Source organism: Channa argus, chromosome 22 (assembly GCF_033026475.1).
Source record: "Channa argus isolate prfri chromosome 22, Channa argus male v1.0, whole genome shotgun sequence".
Taxonomy (NCBI): Eukaryota; Metazoa; Chordata; class Actinopteri; order Anabantiformes; family Channidae; genus Channa; species Channa argus.
The window spans coordinates 12,962,167-12,977,308 of record NC_090218.1 but is presented as its reverse complement, the minus strand read 5'-3'; the positions used below and the strand labels follow the sequence as shown (position 1 = coordinate 12,977,308).

Here is a 15,142-nt window from a genome sequence, read left to right as displayed (position 1 = left end):
TTGCTTTAGAAAAAACCTAAAACTTTCTTTAGAATCTATATAACTACAGACTGGGTTAAAATCTTTGCTTCACTTACACCATCATCTTCTTTTATTTTAAATTCACTTTTTCACTACTTCGTTAATTATTACGTTTTGCCACTGTCTAGTAGTAATAAGTTTTCTCTTCAAAGGATCTCTTCAAACCTGTGTCTTTAGACCTTTATTATATTCTTTGCTCGTTTACGGTTTCACTTTTATTCTGAAGGAGTCACGTCGGAAGTAGCTTTAGGCACCGTTTAAACCACGGACCTTTCTCGTCACTACACCGCTCCCGTTGGTTATCACGGAGACGGCGCTGTCACTTGAATCGCTGTCATGGCCGCCCGCCGCTTCACTTTGATAGCTAACTAGCTACGTAGTTGCCGCTACGGCTTCAGGGACGTTTCCGTGATTTCCGCTGCCAACGGGCGAACGGAACGTGATAAACGTGAGCGTGAGTGACAGCGGCGTCTCATGTGGCGTTATTTTAAGTTTGTTTGTCAAAGCGTAGTTTAACCTGACGCGCTGGAAGTTAATATAACCAGCCGCTAAACGTCACTTAGCTGAACACTCGCAGGGTCAAAGTCCACACGTACAGTTGGAAACTCTCTGGTGTTTAGCTTATATTTGTAACATATTGAGTTGATTTTTGTCCCAGACACAAGCTTAAAATAAGTCGTTTTAACTATCGTCATGTCAAAGGAGCCCAGGGACATAAACGTGGCCCCATTTCTTTGTAATCCTACTTTTCTTTTTCTTTTTTTCTCTCTCATTTTGCTTCTGTTTGTGTTTGTTCCGTCTTTGTGGTGGTTAAACAGCTTCTTAAACCAACAAGAAACTACTTCCTCCCTCTGCTGAGGGGAGGGGTCGGTCAGACTTCACTCAGGCCCTGATCCTGAATCTGCCCCTGTGTGAATGTGGTCTGTAGGTAAAAGTCCTGTGTATCAGTGTTTCCTTTTTTTTTTTTGAATCTCACCCAGGATGAAGCTATGGCGAGTGGCGGTGGTCGGTGCCGGGGCAGCAGGACTCTGTGTAGCCAGACACATCCTGTCTCGTCCGAATAGCTTCGCCCTCCCAGTGGTGTTTGAGCTCACTGACAGCGTCGGTGGCACCTGGTGTTACGATGAACGTGTTGGGACGTATGAGAACGGACGTCCAGTTCACAGCAGCATGTACAGAGACCTCAGGTATCTTAACGGCTGCGTTGCCAACAGGGCAAATAAGAGCACTGGCTGTAGGCCCCAGGCCCCTGGTGACCCCAGAAGCCTCAGGCTTACTACATGTCATCCACATGTACGTGATGCGCTCATTCACTAATACTTTCTGTTGTACAGCATTGAGCTAATGTAATAAACTTGAGGCCCAGTTAAAGCCTAATTTTTCTAACCTTTGCTCTAAATGTCTTCAGATGTTTTCAGTTTGGACAAGAACAAAACAATTATTTGCATGTTATTAGTTGAGATGTTTGTGATTGTAGCTTAGATTAGGATCTGGCTGTTTTGCACATACAGATGTGTAATTCCAAAGGCTTCGCTGACACTGAGAGAGGGTCAGAATATGAAAATGTTTTTGCATGAATCCTAGTGCTTTTGATTTCCCGACTTCCCTGCAGGACCAACCTGCCCAAGGAGGTGATGATGTTTCCTGATTTTCCCTTTGACCAGCAGCTGAACAGCTTCCTGCCCCACCAAGAGGTCCAGAAGTACCTGGAGAGATACTGCCAGAGCCACAACATCCGGCCTCACGTCCGGGTGAGTCGTCATGCTGCTGATCGTCTGACTGTGAATGTATTGAAATGAATTTGATTTGCAGGAATGAAAAAGAAAATCTGCCACCATTTTAACTTTTTACCTTTGGGTTCAGGACTGTGTGTCTATGACACTTTGATATTTCTAAACCCAATGATTCATTGATAAAATAAAATAATTGTTTGTTTACACCTTGTTCTTTACTTTCTTTCTTCACGTATGTCAGTTCAGCACTGTTGTGGAAAAAGTGGAGCCTGTTGTTATGACAACAGAAGATGACAAGACGACTCAGTGGGAAGTGACGTCTTCTGATTCGTCAGGTTGTTGGAAAACAGAGACTTTTGACTCAGTCTTCATCTGCTCGGGGTAAGATGTGACTCCATGACCGTCACTTTGTTGCCTGTTTTTATTAGTTTTCATTTTCAGCTCTTTTGTTAAATGTGAAGTTTCTCTCAGCTGCCACTTGGTGTCACCAGAACACTGCATGTTCCTCTTTCTGGACATCCTGTCATTTTATGTTTGTATTTCAGGCATTACTCTGATCCTCACATCCCACAGATACCTGGGATAGAGAACTTTAAAGGTAATAATACTAATTATACATTTTACTTATACTATTACTACTATTTTAACTCAGACACTTCAGCAAAATTACATAAAATCTCAGCAGCAGCAAGAAACCACTGGCCGTAAAGACACCAATACAGTGAATGTTGTTTGTACATTTGGCATGAGAGGCACAGGAGGTACAGCGGTTGTCCATCAATCCCACAGTTGTGGGTTCGATCCCCAGCTCCTCCGGTCACATGTCCAAGTGTCCTTGAGCAAGACACTAAAGTCTAAGTATTAGCTGAGAATTCCTTTACTAAAACACCCTTTTTATTGATGCCAAACACAATGTTAAGGAGGCAAAGCAGAATAAATCCATCAGTTGTTTGCCAGAAAATATGATCAGAATCTGCTTTTATTATCAAAGTATGCTGAGAATGGATCAGTTTTTCACCATCAAGCTAAGGAAGCTGCGATAAGTTTGTTAATGCTGAACATAACTTTGCACTGAAGTTTGTCCTTTTAATCCAGTACATTTAATGGATGTGTTGGTTCCTAGTGTCATGTGTGCACGTAATCATAGCCTTTATTATGTCCTCTGTTCTAATTATACATCCCATTTTTTCTCCCCGTCCCCCAAGTGTTTTGCTAACCTACGCTAACTGTGTCTCTGCTGGAGAGACAGGTGAAAGCTGATGTTGTCCCTCTGTTCCTAGGACAGGTGCTCCACAGTCATTCATACAGGTATGCAGAGCCATTCTCAGGTCAGTCTGTGGTGGTTCTGGGAGCCAGAGCTTCAGGTCTGGACATTTCCATTGAACTGACTAAAGTTGGGGCTAAGGTAACAAACAACACGCTGTGGCTACAATGATGAGTTTGCTTGAGATGTGATATTAAAAAAATCCTATGTAAAAAAAAAAAAAAAAAAAAAAATATGCAAGGCCAGAAAATGTAGATGAATTAATTTCTTCATTTCTATTTAACATAAAACATTTCTCTGTTCTAACTTTAACAAAGAGAAACTGGAAAAACAGCAATGTCTCATATTCAAGGTGTGACAAGTGTTTTGTTTTCTTTCCAGGTGATTCTGAGTCACCGTCATCCTCCTCTCACCGTCCCTCTTCCTTCCGGAATCCAACAGTCCAGTCCGGTGGAAGCAGTCGATGACAACGGCCGCATTCGCTTCGAGGTGATTAAACTCAGCTTTAGGTCAAGTTGTCTTGGGCAAGACACTAACTTAGTTCTTTGTTGTTTGTTTTACTCTTATTAGATTTTACCATCTACATTTGATTCTTATTGTTGTTGTCTTCATTTGTTCTTAGGACTTTGAGACGTGTGTGTAAAAGGTGCTTTATGCATAAAGGTTGTTGTTGCTGTTGTTAAAATGAGAAGAACTTGTTTCAGGACGGCTCCGTGAGTGAGGCTGAAGTCCTGATCTTTTGCACCGGGTACAACTTCAGGTATCCATTCCTGGATGCAGCTCAGCTGGGCCTGGAGATCCAGGATCATTTTGTGTCACCGTTGTATCGTTTCCTGTTGCCCCCTGAATTCCCTTCGCTCTTCTTCATCGGCATGTGCAAGATTATCTGTCCCTTCCCCAACTTTAACTGCCAGGTGAGCTAAAACTTTGACACGTGAGTTGAGGAAGGCTTGTGATCCATTTCTATACAGATACAACCAGCACTTTTTTGTAGATTTATGGTATAAAATTATTTAAATCGAGAAAAAAGCCAGAGTTAAACCAGATTGAATCAGTACTATGAAACTAAAAAACAGCACAAGCTTTAAAGTACTGAAGGTGTTGCGTGATTGAAAGCAAAGTGTTATGGAAAAAGCAGGTTTGAACTTGAATTTGTCATCCAGCTGGTTAAGTAGTTGCTTCATGTGAGCAAATCTCTCCAAAGTCTCCCAATGGTTTTTCAGATTCTAGTGAAAACATTTTTCCTTCACTTTTATCACTTTGAGCTTAGTCACAAATCCCCAGTTTCCCTTTAATTCATCAGCACCAATCGGAGTAAATCTGGACGTTTGACTCCAAATGGAGGAGAATCAGAACATCGCAGATTTAGGAGAGGAGCTGAATTTTTGGGGGGGTTTGACAAACAGTCTGGTTTGTGCAGGTCCAGTTTGCTCTGGCCGTGTTGGACGGCACAGTCACTTTACCATCTCGGGCCGAGATGGAGGGTGAGGTTTGGCGAGAGCTGCAGGCAAAGAGGGAGCGTGGAGTCCAGCAGCGCCACTTGCTGGTTATGGACCAGGATCAGTGGGAGTACTGCCAGACTCTGGCTCAAGCTGCCGGCTTCCCGCCGCTTGCTCCAGTCGTGCGCAGTTTGTATGAGGAGGTGTGGCAACAGCGAAAAATTCACCCGGAACATTACCGGAGGCTCAATTACAGGCTGATCAGCGACACGGAGTGGGAGCTGAAGGAAGACTAAGCTGTTCTAGAAAATCTAAATCATCACATGGTGCAATACAGCATTTTAGGTGGTATCAGGGTTCATACAATCATGGAAGGCCTGTGATTCAGGTCTTAAAGTTTTTGGAAAACTGTAAATCCTCAAAAGTGAATTTGGCTCAGCGAATATCAGTTCTAAACGTTACTGTGAGCAGTGCACATTCACTGACTACTGCTCAGGTGTGACTGGATCAGGCCAGATCTGTAGCGTCTCCCCAGCTCCTGTATATAACTTAGTGGGTCCCTAAGATCACAGGCAACAGTGGACACAGTCTGTTAGGAAGGAGAGTCAGAGCTGTTTCTGATGGGAACTGAGCATGTTTGAGGAACAGGAAGCTGATTGTCTTGCTGCCAACAATATTCAGTTATTAAATGCTATATTTTACAACTGCTTTTCTTTAATCATCTGCAAACTTTACATTTTTAGAAGAGAACCCACTGTAGTAGCTTAGTAACACCTGGGTGAAAATTAGCTACAGGGATGTTTGACACACACAGATGCATGTGTGCTTTCCTACAGAAACTTAGGGTCCAGTATTTTGTCCAAAAACTCATTAACATGTAGCCAGGTTCTGCTCAAAACTCAGCCATATTTATAAAAATGGCTGCGGGTTTATTTACTGGAACAAGCCTTTAATGATTCATATCCACAGATTTTAGATTTGGTCTCAGTCTTTTGGATCATAGTTGTTTTAATTTTTGTTTTGTTTTTTTGCTTTTAATCAATAATGATATATTATATAGTGATGATATACTGTAATGATATATAAGAGACACATTAAACTCAGTTTTCCCTGTACACAAATGTATTTGTGACTGATATTTGAGTTATGTTGAATGATGATGATTTGAATATGTTTATGCTTATATGTTGCTCACACTATAACTTTAATGTGGACACAGGGTGAGAATAGAAAAATCATCAGGATGTTTATTCTGTCCAGCAGTTTACTACTGTGGCTGTAATGAATGTTGCAGCCTAAAAATGAGACCTTATGTATTTAAACTACTACTACAAAATTTTATTTGTGTTTTAGACTTTGGGTGGGAGAAGGCAATTTTTAAAATTTCATTAACTTTGATAACTCTTCACTTATTGTGACCATTTGAGGCATTTTATTAAAGGGAGAATTTATTCTCTCCACTATCCCTTAATGCTTGTTCAAGGCCGATTTGTTGTGTTTTCTCTGTAATGATGTTTGGTCCTATTGTGTCCTGACATGACTTTAGTTGTGATGAGATGCTATATAAATAAAATTTACATTTACATTTAGTCTGATGCTTTTATCTAAAGTAACTTAGTGAGGTACCAGGCAACAAACTAAATCTAAGTCAAGGAGAAAACAGTTAAGTGAAGTTGACAGGTGAGACTCAGAGCAGAGATCTGAACGGTGGTGTAACGTGTCCTTTTTGGTCTTTGTGCTGATGGAACCGACGTCAGCAGGACATTGCAGGAGTCATGATATGACCGATGCCTGCACAATAAGTTGGCCTCCATGTTTTGCAAGCCCGACTGGTGGATTGCAGTAGTGTGTTTTCTTTGCCCAAATTATTTCTACACTGAAGAGATTAAATGTCAAACCAGTGTGTTTTTAAAAATCAAATACTAGTTTTTAGCCATATTTGCAACATGGCTTGATAGATGTAGGTTGGACGGTATGTTCACGTTGGTCTGTGTTCTCGATACCTAAAGACGAATGTGATGTATTGCAGATACTCATGTTGATAAGATGATTAATCCATTTGTCGTTGGTGGTCCACTGACGGTTCCTCTAGCTCCACCGTGGTTGTACAATTGCATAACGGTCAAATGTCTCCATACATATTGGATTGATTACCATGTAGCATTGTTGAGATATTCGTGTTTCTCTCCGGTTTAATAGCATCAGCTCAGTGTTGTTGATGTTGTGTATCATAACCTCCTTTCTCCTGCTTCGTTACTTTTCTGCTCTCTGAACTAAGGCCAGAACACCTTGGCAAGTGCTGCCAGAGAGAACAGTCGCCGTGATAACCGACCCCAGCTACTATACTGTAACATTTCCAAGACTTTGGTTTATGACCACATACCTGGGCTGAAATTTCCATCAGTCTCAGCTGTACTGTGCTTTACTATTAATTAACATGCTAAGATAGTGAACATGGAAAACATTCTACCTGTTAAACATCAGCCTACTGTAAACACTGCCATGGTAGCATGTAGGTCACGTGCCACCAACAGAGCTGCTGTCTGGCTGCAGACTCACTGTGCTGACATTTGAGCAGTTTTAGACAATGATATAAGTATTTGAGTGTTTCCCTCTCAGGTTGTTATTTGTGGCAGCAGGGCCATAGTTAGAACAACTGATGAATAAAAAGAACCGATAATGTTAATAAGCACATTTCTTTCTTTGCTCCAGATGCTTGTAAGTGGTCACAAAGCTCTACTTGATTAATTCATGTCTTCCTCCAGCACACAGGAAGCCATCAATTGATCTTATGAACAGCTCAAATAAATGAATCTATGACAGATGACTGATTATAGCTAAGAAACCATTCATAAAATTGGCCTTATGAAAAATTAATTGTGCCCGCAAAGCTAAACATGGTCTTTTTTTGGAGGATTGTCAAAATTCTTATGCAGAAAAAAGAAAACACCCCATGATGCTCATTTGCCCATTGAAGCGTGTTTTCTTGTTCCGAGTTCAGCATTACAACTTGTAGTTTACTGCTTTTCACTCTTTTGTCAACTATTGTACCTCCCTGTTTTTATCTCAAGTCTCATTTACAGCATCCAGAGAGATCACATCAAGGTCGTTATGGAAACACATAAGAAAGATGAATTCATGAATACAAATATGTCTTGTTTCCAAACTAAGTCAAACTAAATAGGTGGAACAGACTCAACACATCCCCGGACTGACGAAGGTAAACTCAACATCCAGGAGCTCTGTGCGGAGACAGAACAGGCTCATCCTTATTGATTTACTGAGACATTAAATAAGATCAATGGCTTTCAGCTTGTTGCCACAGCGGAACGTGTTCCGCACATTGATTTGCCGTAAGTTTTTATGCTGGATCCCCTTCCTGCCACAACCCTCCATTTTCTCCAGGCTTGGGACTGGTGGTCCTTGTTGGCTGGGCATGAATTCAAACCCATGCCCTTCTGCATCCCAACCCAATGTTCTACCGCTGAGGCCCCGTACACTGAAACATTAAATAATATTAAACGAGGCCTGTTCAAGTGGCTGGTAAGTGAAGAATGGATGTCGATTGAAAAAAACTGAAAAAAAATCACAGATTAAAATAAAAATAAAAACACTATTTCTTTGAAAATTACAAACAACAAACACACTCTCCAAAAAACTGAAATTATACAAAATAACAATTTGATATGTAAAAAAAACTTATCCTGAACAGAAGACTGTGCTGACATTAAACATCCACATTTTCAGGGATTTCATGTAGAGCTAATGCTGGAAGTAGCTTGTTTGAAAACAGTGTAATATGCAGAAACATGATTTTGAAAAATGATATTTCATTATGTGTAAAATGAAAGTATTGTATTAGTTTCCTCTATTAGGCTCTGATTATATTATATAAATATGTATCAAGAAATGTTTGTAATTTGGAAAATGTTTCTTTGACTGTGGCCTCGTGGATGTTTCCTTCAGAAAAATAGAAATGAAATGTTTCCTGCGACACTGTGACCGAATGCAATCGTGTGTTAGTCAAGAACGAGGCCACAGACAAAGGGAGCTGATGTCAAACCACATTTTAATCCAAACATTGTGCCACAAACATCAAAAAATGAGGTCTGATATCACAAACTGACCTGAGCTCAAAGAAACATCACATTAAGCAGAAACATTCCCTATGCAAAGTGATGGTGGTTGAAGAAAATACATTCATACAGCAGCACAGGTCAGTAACACGTCTGTGGACAATCGCATACTAATTACAAGTTCCAGGTTGATTTAAAACGACGGAGTCAGCCACACGTTAATACTCGACCGGACAGAGTCATATTTTACATCACACGGTCAAAGGTTATCTTTAGGTTTATGTTCACAGGAACAAACAAGTCCCTAAAATAAAACCCACTCAAGCATCAATAATTCCACGTGGACTAAGATCCCTTCTTTACTACAGAGCATATTAGAATAAATCGGGTGAGAGTTTTTAAATGATTGTTAAAATTATAATTATTGCAGACTGTTTTGTTTCTGTTCTTTTGCTTAACACAAGTTTTGGGGGGTTTGAGCTGATGGTAAGATGAAACTTTTTAAATGTCAAGGATGTAGTTTTTCCACTATTTTCACGTTTTAAGTTGTAGAATATTTAAAAAAAATCCCCATGATTTACAATAAACCATACTAAATTCCAGCAGGTCCAAACTAAGACTGAAAAATGAAAGTGATAATGCTGTTAGTTTTGGGAAATGCCTTTATATGAGGACATAAAATGAGTTATTCAAGGGTACAAATGACCAAACTTCCCACAAATAAAGTTTTATAGTGATCTACATGCAGGTAATTTTAATAAACATTAACTTACTGTATCATTAAACCGTATGTTTAGTGTAATGGAATAGATGTTGCTACACAGTGATGCTGGGTATTTTTTTTAGGTGCCAACCTAAATGTATCTTTAAAGAACAATATTACAAAACTCTTTATTTGCCATATCTTATTAAAATGTTCCTGATTTAAATGATAATTTTGACAATCTGAGACTTTAAAATAACTTCACTAGTAGTGAAGTAGAAAAGCTGCTGTACATTTGCCCATGTTAACATTAACATTAAGTATTGCTTTGTTATCATTAAGACTGTTTCCATGGACGTGGTTTCTGGAAATCGTATAATAGAAAATTTAAAAAGCAAAACTTCTTAGTGTTTGCGGGAAAAAAGCAAAGCTACACTTTTCTAAAGGGGACAAGTTGGTGCATCGATGAAAGCGTAACCGTGCAATGCACTCAGCTTATGACGTGCACGACATCCACAACACCTAAAATGAAAATACAAAAATATCAGATCAATTAAATGAATGTAGGAGTTTTTTCTCACATTTTGTCCAGACTCTATAGGGGAGACCTCTACCCTTGCAGTGGTTTAATGGTACTGAGTTATGTCTACAATAGCAGATGGAAACCGACATAAATGTACATTATCTTTTCTCACTTATCTAATATTTTAAATATTTGTTCTAAATTTGATGGAATCACAAACCATCAAAAAATAAAAATAAACATAAAATCAGCAGCACTACCACTAACCCAGATTCCAGTTTATCTGCTGGATGTTTTTCCTGGAGCATCACAGGCTGGTCTAAGTCTTTAAAAGGATTCAATGCTTTAAACTTTAATTACTTCAGTAATGTTCTAGAAAATGACCCTCGAAGACTTGGATTCGTTTTCCATGTGCACCCCCCTTTCAACCTTCTCCTCCACGTCATGGTCATCTTCTCCCACCGCCTCCTTTTTTAGGATCTTCAGTGGCCACCAGAAGGAGCCACTCCGGTGGTCTCGGCGGACAGTGTGTACTGGCGACCAGCAGCAAGGAGCTCCCTTATCCCCTGTCAGGAAGTAAAGGAGGGCGTTGAGCCAGGCGTTACAGGAGGCCAGTGGCCGGGTGACTTTGTAGCAGATGGAGACGGTCTTCATGGCGTTGCAGCCAACGAGCTGCCCTCGCCGCAGAAGCAGGAAGAGTGTCCTGGTCACGTGGAAGGGCAGGAAACAGAGAGCAAATAACAGTGTGATGGTTAAGATAGTTTTAATAGATTTACGCCTCCGACGGATGTAGTGGGAGTACTGCGAACCAGAGATGGAGACCGAGGTTCTATCCCGATCTCTAACTGCCTCTGTCACCACGTCCCCCACTGTACCATCCTCACCACCCTCTATAGAACTGGGAGGGGAGCGCAGAGTCTGAATTATCGTCTTGACCACCTGAGAGTAGCACCAAGCGATGATGACGAAAGGCACAAAGAAGCCCAACACATGAAGGACGATGCCGTACGGGACATAGTCTGCAAACTCGCTATCAATGGCATCGTCCCAGCAGTTCATATAACTCTGCGGATTCTGTTCCCCAGTTCTGTTGCTGTCATCCCGTGGCCCTGCAGGGCCGACAACCCCACCACCTCCTCGTCTTACATATCCAGTCTGGGCGAACCTGAAAATGGGGCAGGTGAGAATAAAGACCACCACCCATACCAACGCACAGGTCCCCTTTACCACCCGCTTGCTCTCCAGAGTGATGGTCCTCATCGGATGGCAGATCCCCAGGTACCTGTGGAGGACAACTAGTGGTAAGTTTGTATTCATTGTATTATCTCATTGTTGTTACAGTTTCAAAAAGAGTCTCAGGTGCTCAGCGAAGGGTTTTTTAATTCATTCTACTTCAGTATCCCCACGCACATAGAGGAATGTCAAGACTACAAAAAGACTTTTTCATCTGTGAGCAACTGCATTCTTTTCACCACTGGACCAACCTTGCCACCCTCTGTCGAACTGGGAGTCCTCATTGAAGTTGCAGTGTGACTGAATACCTTTGTTTGTTTACGCTGAGCAGACACATTACCATCCCAAAGGAACCAAAGGTCGCTTCCTGCAGGCATTTGTGGCAGCCTGCACAAATGCATGTGAATGCTCAAAAACCTTCACAATTACATAATTGCAGCCAGATTGTCCACAGACTTAGCACTTGGCAATTTTACACTTTGCAATTCTGCAGCAGAAGTTGACCCCGTGTGGCTCTTTGTTGATTATTGAACAGGCATACCGGACATGGGCCGTGGGGGCCATGGGGCCCTAGGGCCAGAGCCTCTTAATGATTCTCTTTTGAAGGTCAATCAAACAACAAGAAAGTGATAAAAACATGTGAAAAGTCTTCACTAATATGAGCAGGTCAATAATCATTGAGATTAATTAGAACTAAATGACTTTTGGTTTCATTGAATGTCAAGCCAACTGAAGTCAGTGACATATCTAAGTGAAATGAAGCAATCACCAGACAAACCTTTCATTGGGTTAAATTGCTCAAATGGTAGCAAAGTTGCCCCAAACCCTTGCTACCTACCCATCCAGAAGTGAAAGGTGGCCCACTGGTTGCCCAGAAAAGATAAGCACTTAAATAATAAAATAAAACCCAAACAACAGCTTATCTCTCACTCTGAGCCTGGAACGTAATGATCAATACAATAATCTCAAAACGGAAAACAAGATGCAGAATTTGTGAATCTCCCTGCTCTACCTGTGCACAGAAATGCAGGTGAGGAAGAAGATGGAGCAGTAAAGGTTGAAGTAGAAGAGGAAGCGGACGAGGCGACACATGAAGTCCCCGAACACCCATCTGTCCCTGAGCACGTAGCTCGCCACCAAGAAGGGCAGTGACAGTCCGTACATCAGGTCAGTGGTGGCCAGGTTCACCATGTAGATCAGCGAGGTATTCCAGCGTTGTCCACCGCCGCCGTGGTGGCGGCAGGACCGCAGCAGGACCACCGAGTTGAGAGTGAGGCTGAAGAGAAAGGTCAGTGAGTAGCAGACGGGCAGGAAGACATACTTGTAGGATTCATCAATACTGCAGGACGAAGAATGGAGAGACAAAGAGGGCAAGTTGCTGGAGGTGTTGGGCTGGTTGCTTGGAGCCACTGCTGCCACCAAACCGATGTCTGGAGTGACACTGGAGGTTTGGATCAATCCCATGACGAACCTCTGAAGGCTATTTGTGGCAGACGAGGATTAATTCAGGTTCCTCTGGCATCTCCTCAGCTCCTTCACCGAACTCAAGTCTTCTCACTTACTGAGGCCTCCTTCATTTGTCCTCTGATCTATCGATTTTCTAATTTTCCGGCCTTTCTTTCCGTTGTTGGCGGATCCATGTCGCTGGAAAGACGGCGTTTCTGTGACCAAGGGAAAGAAAACACACAGTCATTAGTTTGAAAAGGCTCGTTCAGAGTGTGCTGCCACCGTTTTGCTGATGAAGACTATGTCTCGCTCTATTAGGCTCTGAATCATTAACAAAGCTTTCCGTAAACCCTTCTCCATTCATGTAGCTGTTCTCTCCTGCAGGGAGGGGGTCTGTTGCAACTGTTGGAGCATTTGGGTCAGGGTTTACATTTAAGCTTGTGTTTTGGAACAAGCTTAAATGTGTTTGTGTAGAGGTACATGGGGCCTGAACCAAACTGTGGCTCATGCATAATGTAAAAGCTGTGTCACACAAGCTAAAAGGGCCTGTAAAGAGATATATTGTGAAGAGATATAAAACATGCTTATTTAATCTTTACACACCTATGGAAGGTTATCAACCTGCTTTTCAAAGGAGACACAGCCAACGGGGGTGTGTCCACATTTCTTCTTGTCCTTGTCCTCAACTAAAGTGATCATAGTCAACTCTACATCTGACATCCTTATGCATGTTAGCATTTAGCTCAGTGTGCTGCTCAGTGTTTTTTTATGGGAAATGTTCTGCACTTACATAGTGTTTTCTACCTATTGGCACTCAAAGCGCTTTACACTGCTTCTCATTCACACTCACACTCACAATCACACACACACAAAAGAAAAGGAAAAGACAAAACACATTACAAAAAAAACTGCTGCTCAAATCCATGTAAAATTATACCGAACAGGTTTGAGTTGCTGATCACATTTTTGCTGCAACGACACAACAACAGTTTTAGGGGCAATTGCAAACTATTATAGTTATGGAAATATTGTACAGACCATTGCTGACATTTGGACAAAAGATAAAAACTAATTACTTAACTTTTGGTTTTATTTAAACATTATTGGCAATATTATCATTTCTATTTAAAATGGGTTTAACCATTTTAACAAAAACCCAATGGCCATTGTTAAAATAATCAGTTTGGATACTAGCACCTTTACTATGTCATTTTATTGGCAGATACACTGTTGCCATCTATAGTAAAACAGAAGAATAAAGGCTTTAAAGTCAACAGCTGAGCGATGATCTGCAGAACAAAATGTTCATGTAAATGAAAGAAGTGGCTGTTTAATTTAGCAAAACTCATTTTGCTTGAACAGTTGACAGGAAAACTGTCACCCTGATGAAAACTATGTGACATTAATAATATGGTCATATTCTCAAAGGGACATTTGAAAAACAGAAAAGTTATTTTTTTTGTTGCAAAAAATACATCAGGTTGTGTGAGAAATTACCGTGCACATGATCATTTCATCGATCAAACTAAACTCTGTGTGTGACATGTTTTAATAAACACAGATATTCAGTTTACTATCATAAAAAAGGACGAGCAGACCCTCCTCACACTGGAGATTCAGCTTTTGTGTGTTTTGACTGATGAAGACATCCTACCTTCAGCTGTCCATGTCCCGGTCGTCCTCCTGGTCTCATCCTGTCCACATTCTTCAGTGAGGTGTTGGCTCAGACGAGTCTGCTTCAGGGGCAAAGGGTCTCTCTGGGTTTCTCCCCTGACCTTCAGCTTCTCTGTAAATAATTGATCAGCGTTCATTCAATCAGAACTGCAGGAATGAAATCCAATACAGGGACTGCAGAGGAGGAGGAGGTGCAGCTCCGAGCTGCTGCGTTCATAGGAGAAATTAGTTCCAACTGAGGTTTAAAATAATCACAAAAAAGGTGTTTTCCATTAGGTTCTAGAACATTATAGCTCACACAGGTGTTCAGCTCAACATTTCACTTGTTCATGTGTTGAACTAATTAATGAGATTTCATTATTTCTGCTTTGTCATTTTTGCACACAGCCTAGTTTCTGTAGATGCAAATTATCCTCAAGCTACAGCAATTGTGTTTGTCTACAATAATAAAGTTTCAACAAAATCATGCACTGTTTTTATATTTAAAGCAGAACATGAACAGTAGTAACATGAAAGTAATTTTCCAGTGAAACATTGAAGAATATGTTACATTGCATTTTAAAACAAAACAATATAGAAATAAAAACATCAGAAAATGTTCCTTTTGGAGCAGCCAATATTTGGACAGAGACTAATCAGTCACTGCTTTCTGATTTCAATTAAAACAAAAAGCGAAATGAAGAAATGAAATCAGTCACCTTTTCTTGCTGAGATGTGTTAGTGTCCTTTCTCCTCCGCTCTGCCTCTTCTCATCGGAGCCTTTAATTAGAAAGTGACATCAGCCCCTCCTCCTCTACCTCCAACCCCTTTGCTCCCTTCCCTTTGTCATCCTCATCATCATCATCATTAGCTCTGATTCATAAGGTAAATACTCAGCTTGGCCTCGTAAACAATGAACACGCTGAATTTGTGTCAAAGGTGTAATTAAACACAGCAACACATTTAGTGTTTGACCAGCAAGCAGGTAGCACAGGTGTGAAGACACATGGTCAGGACATCAGATCACTCATTACAAATCAAATACCTGCTA

General features: G+C 41.0%; 2 protein-coding genes across 5 annotated transcripts; one reads left to right on the top strand and one right to left on the bottom strand.

Moving 5' to 3' along the window:
• Window positions 1-290: 290 nt before the first annotated feature.
• LOC137108264 (uncharacterized) lies at window positions 291-6,042 on the top strand. 3 transcript variants are annotated; one of them, XM_067492650.1, is made up of 9 exons: window positions 291-469; window positions 1,002-1,314; window positions 1,689-1,772; window positions 1,996-2,135; window positions 2,300-2,352; window positions 3,035-3,159; window positions 3,400-3,507; window positions 3,723-3,932; window positions 4,439-6,042. In XM_067492650.1, exons 2-9 carry the CDS (start codon window positions 1,003-1,005, stop codon window positions 4,751-4,753), a joined length of 1,347 nt encoding a protein of 448 aa, XP_067348751.1. In that variant the 5' UTR covers window positions 291-469; window position 1,002; the 3' UTR covers window positions 4,754-6,042. The 3 variants fall into 3 exon arrangements, with proteins under 3 accessions (XP_067348751.1, XP_067348750.1, XP_067348753.1); XM_067492649.1 differs by having other exon boundaries at window positions 292-475; XM_067492652.1 differs by having other exon boundaries at window positions 297-475; window positions 1,002-1,208; window positions 1,634-1,772.
• Window positions 6,043-8,525: 2,483 nt separating this feature from the next.
• LOC137108263 (P2Y purinoceptor 3) lies at window positions 8,526-14,330 on the bottom strand. 2 transcript variants are annotated; one of them, XM_067492647.1, is made up of 3 exons: window positions 14,093-14,330; window positions 12,005-12,653; window positions 8,526-11,041 (listed from the first exon to the last, which is right to left on the bottom strand). In XM_067492647.1, exons 2-3 carry the CDS (start codon window positions 12,454-12,456, stop codon window positions 10,132-10,134), a joined length of 1,362 nt encoding a protein of 453 aa, XP_067348748.1. In that variant the 5' UTR covers window positions 12,457-12,653; window positions 14,093-14,330; the 3' UTR covers window positions 8,526-10,131. The 2 variants fall into 2 exon arrangements, with proteins under 2 accessions (XP_067348748.1, XP_067348749.1); XM_067492648.1 differs by lacking the exon at window positions 14,093-14,330 and having other exon boundaries at window positions 12,005-13,071.
• Window positions 14,331-15,142: the final 812 nt, after the last annotated feature.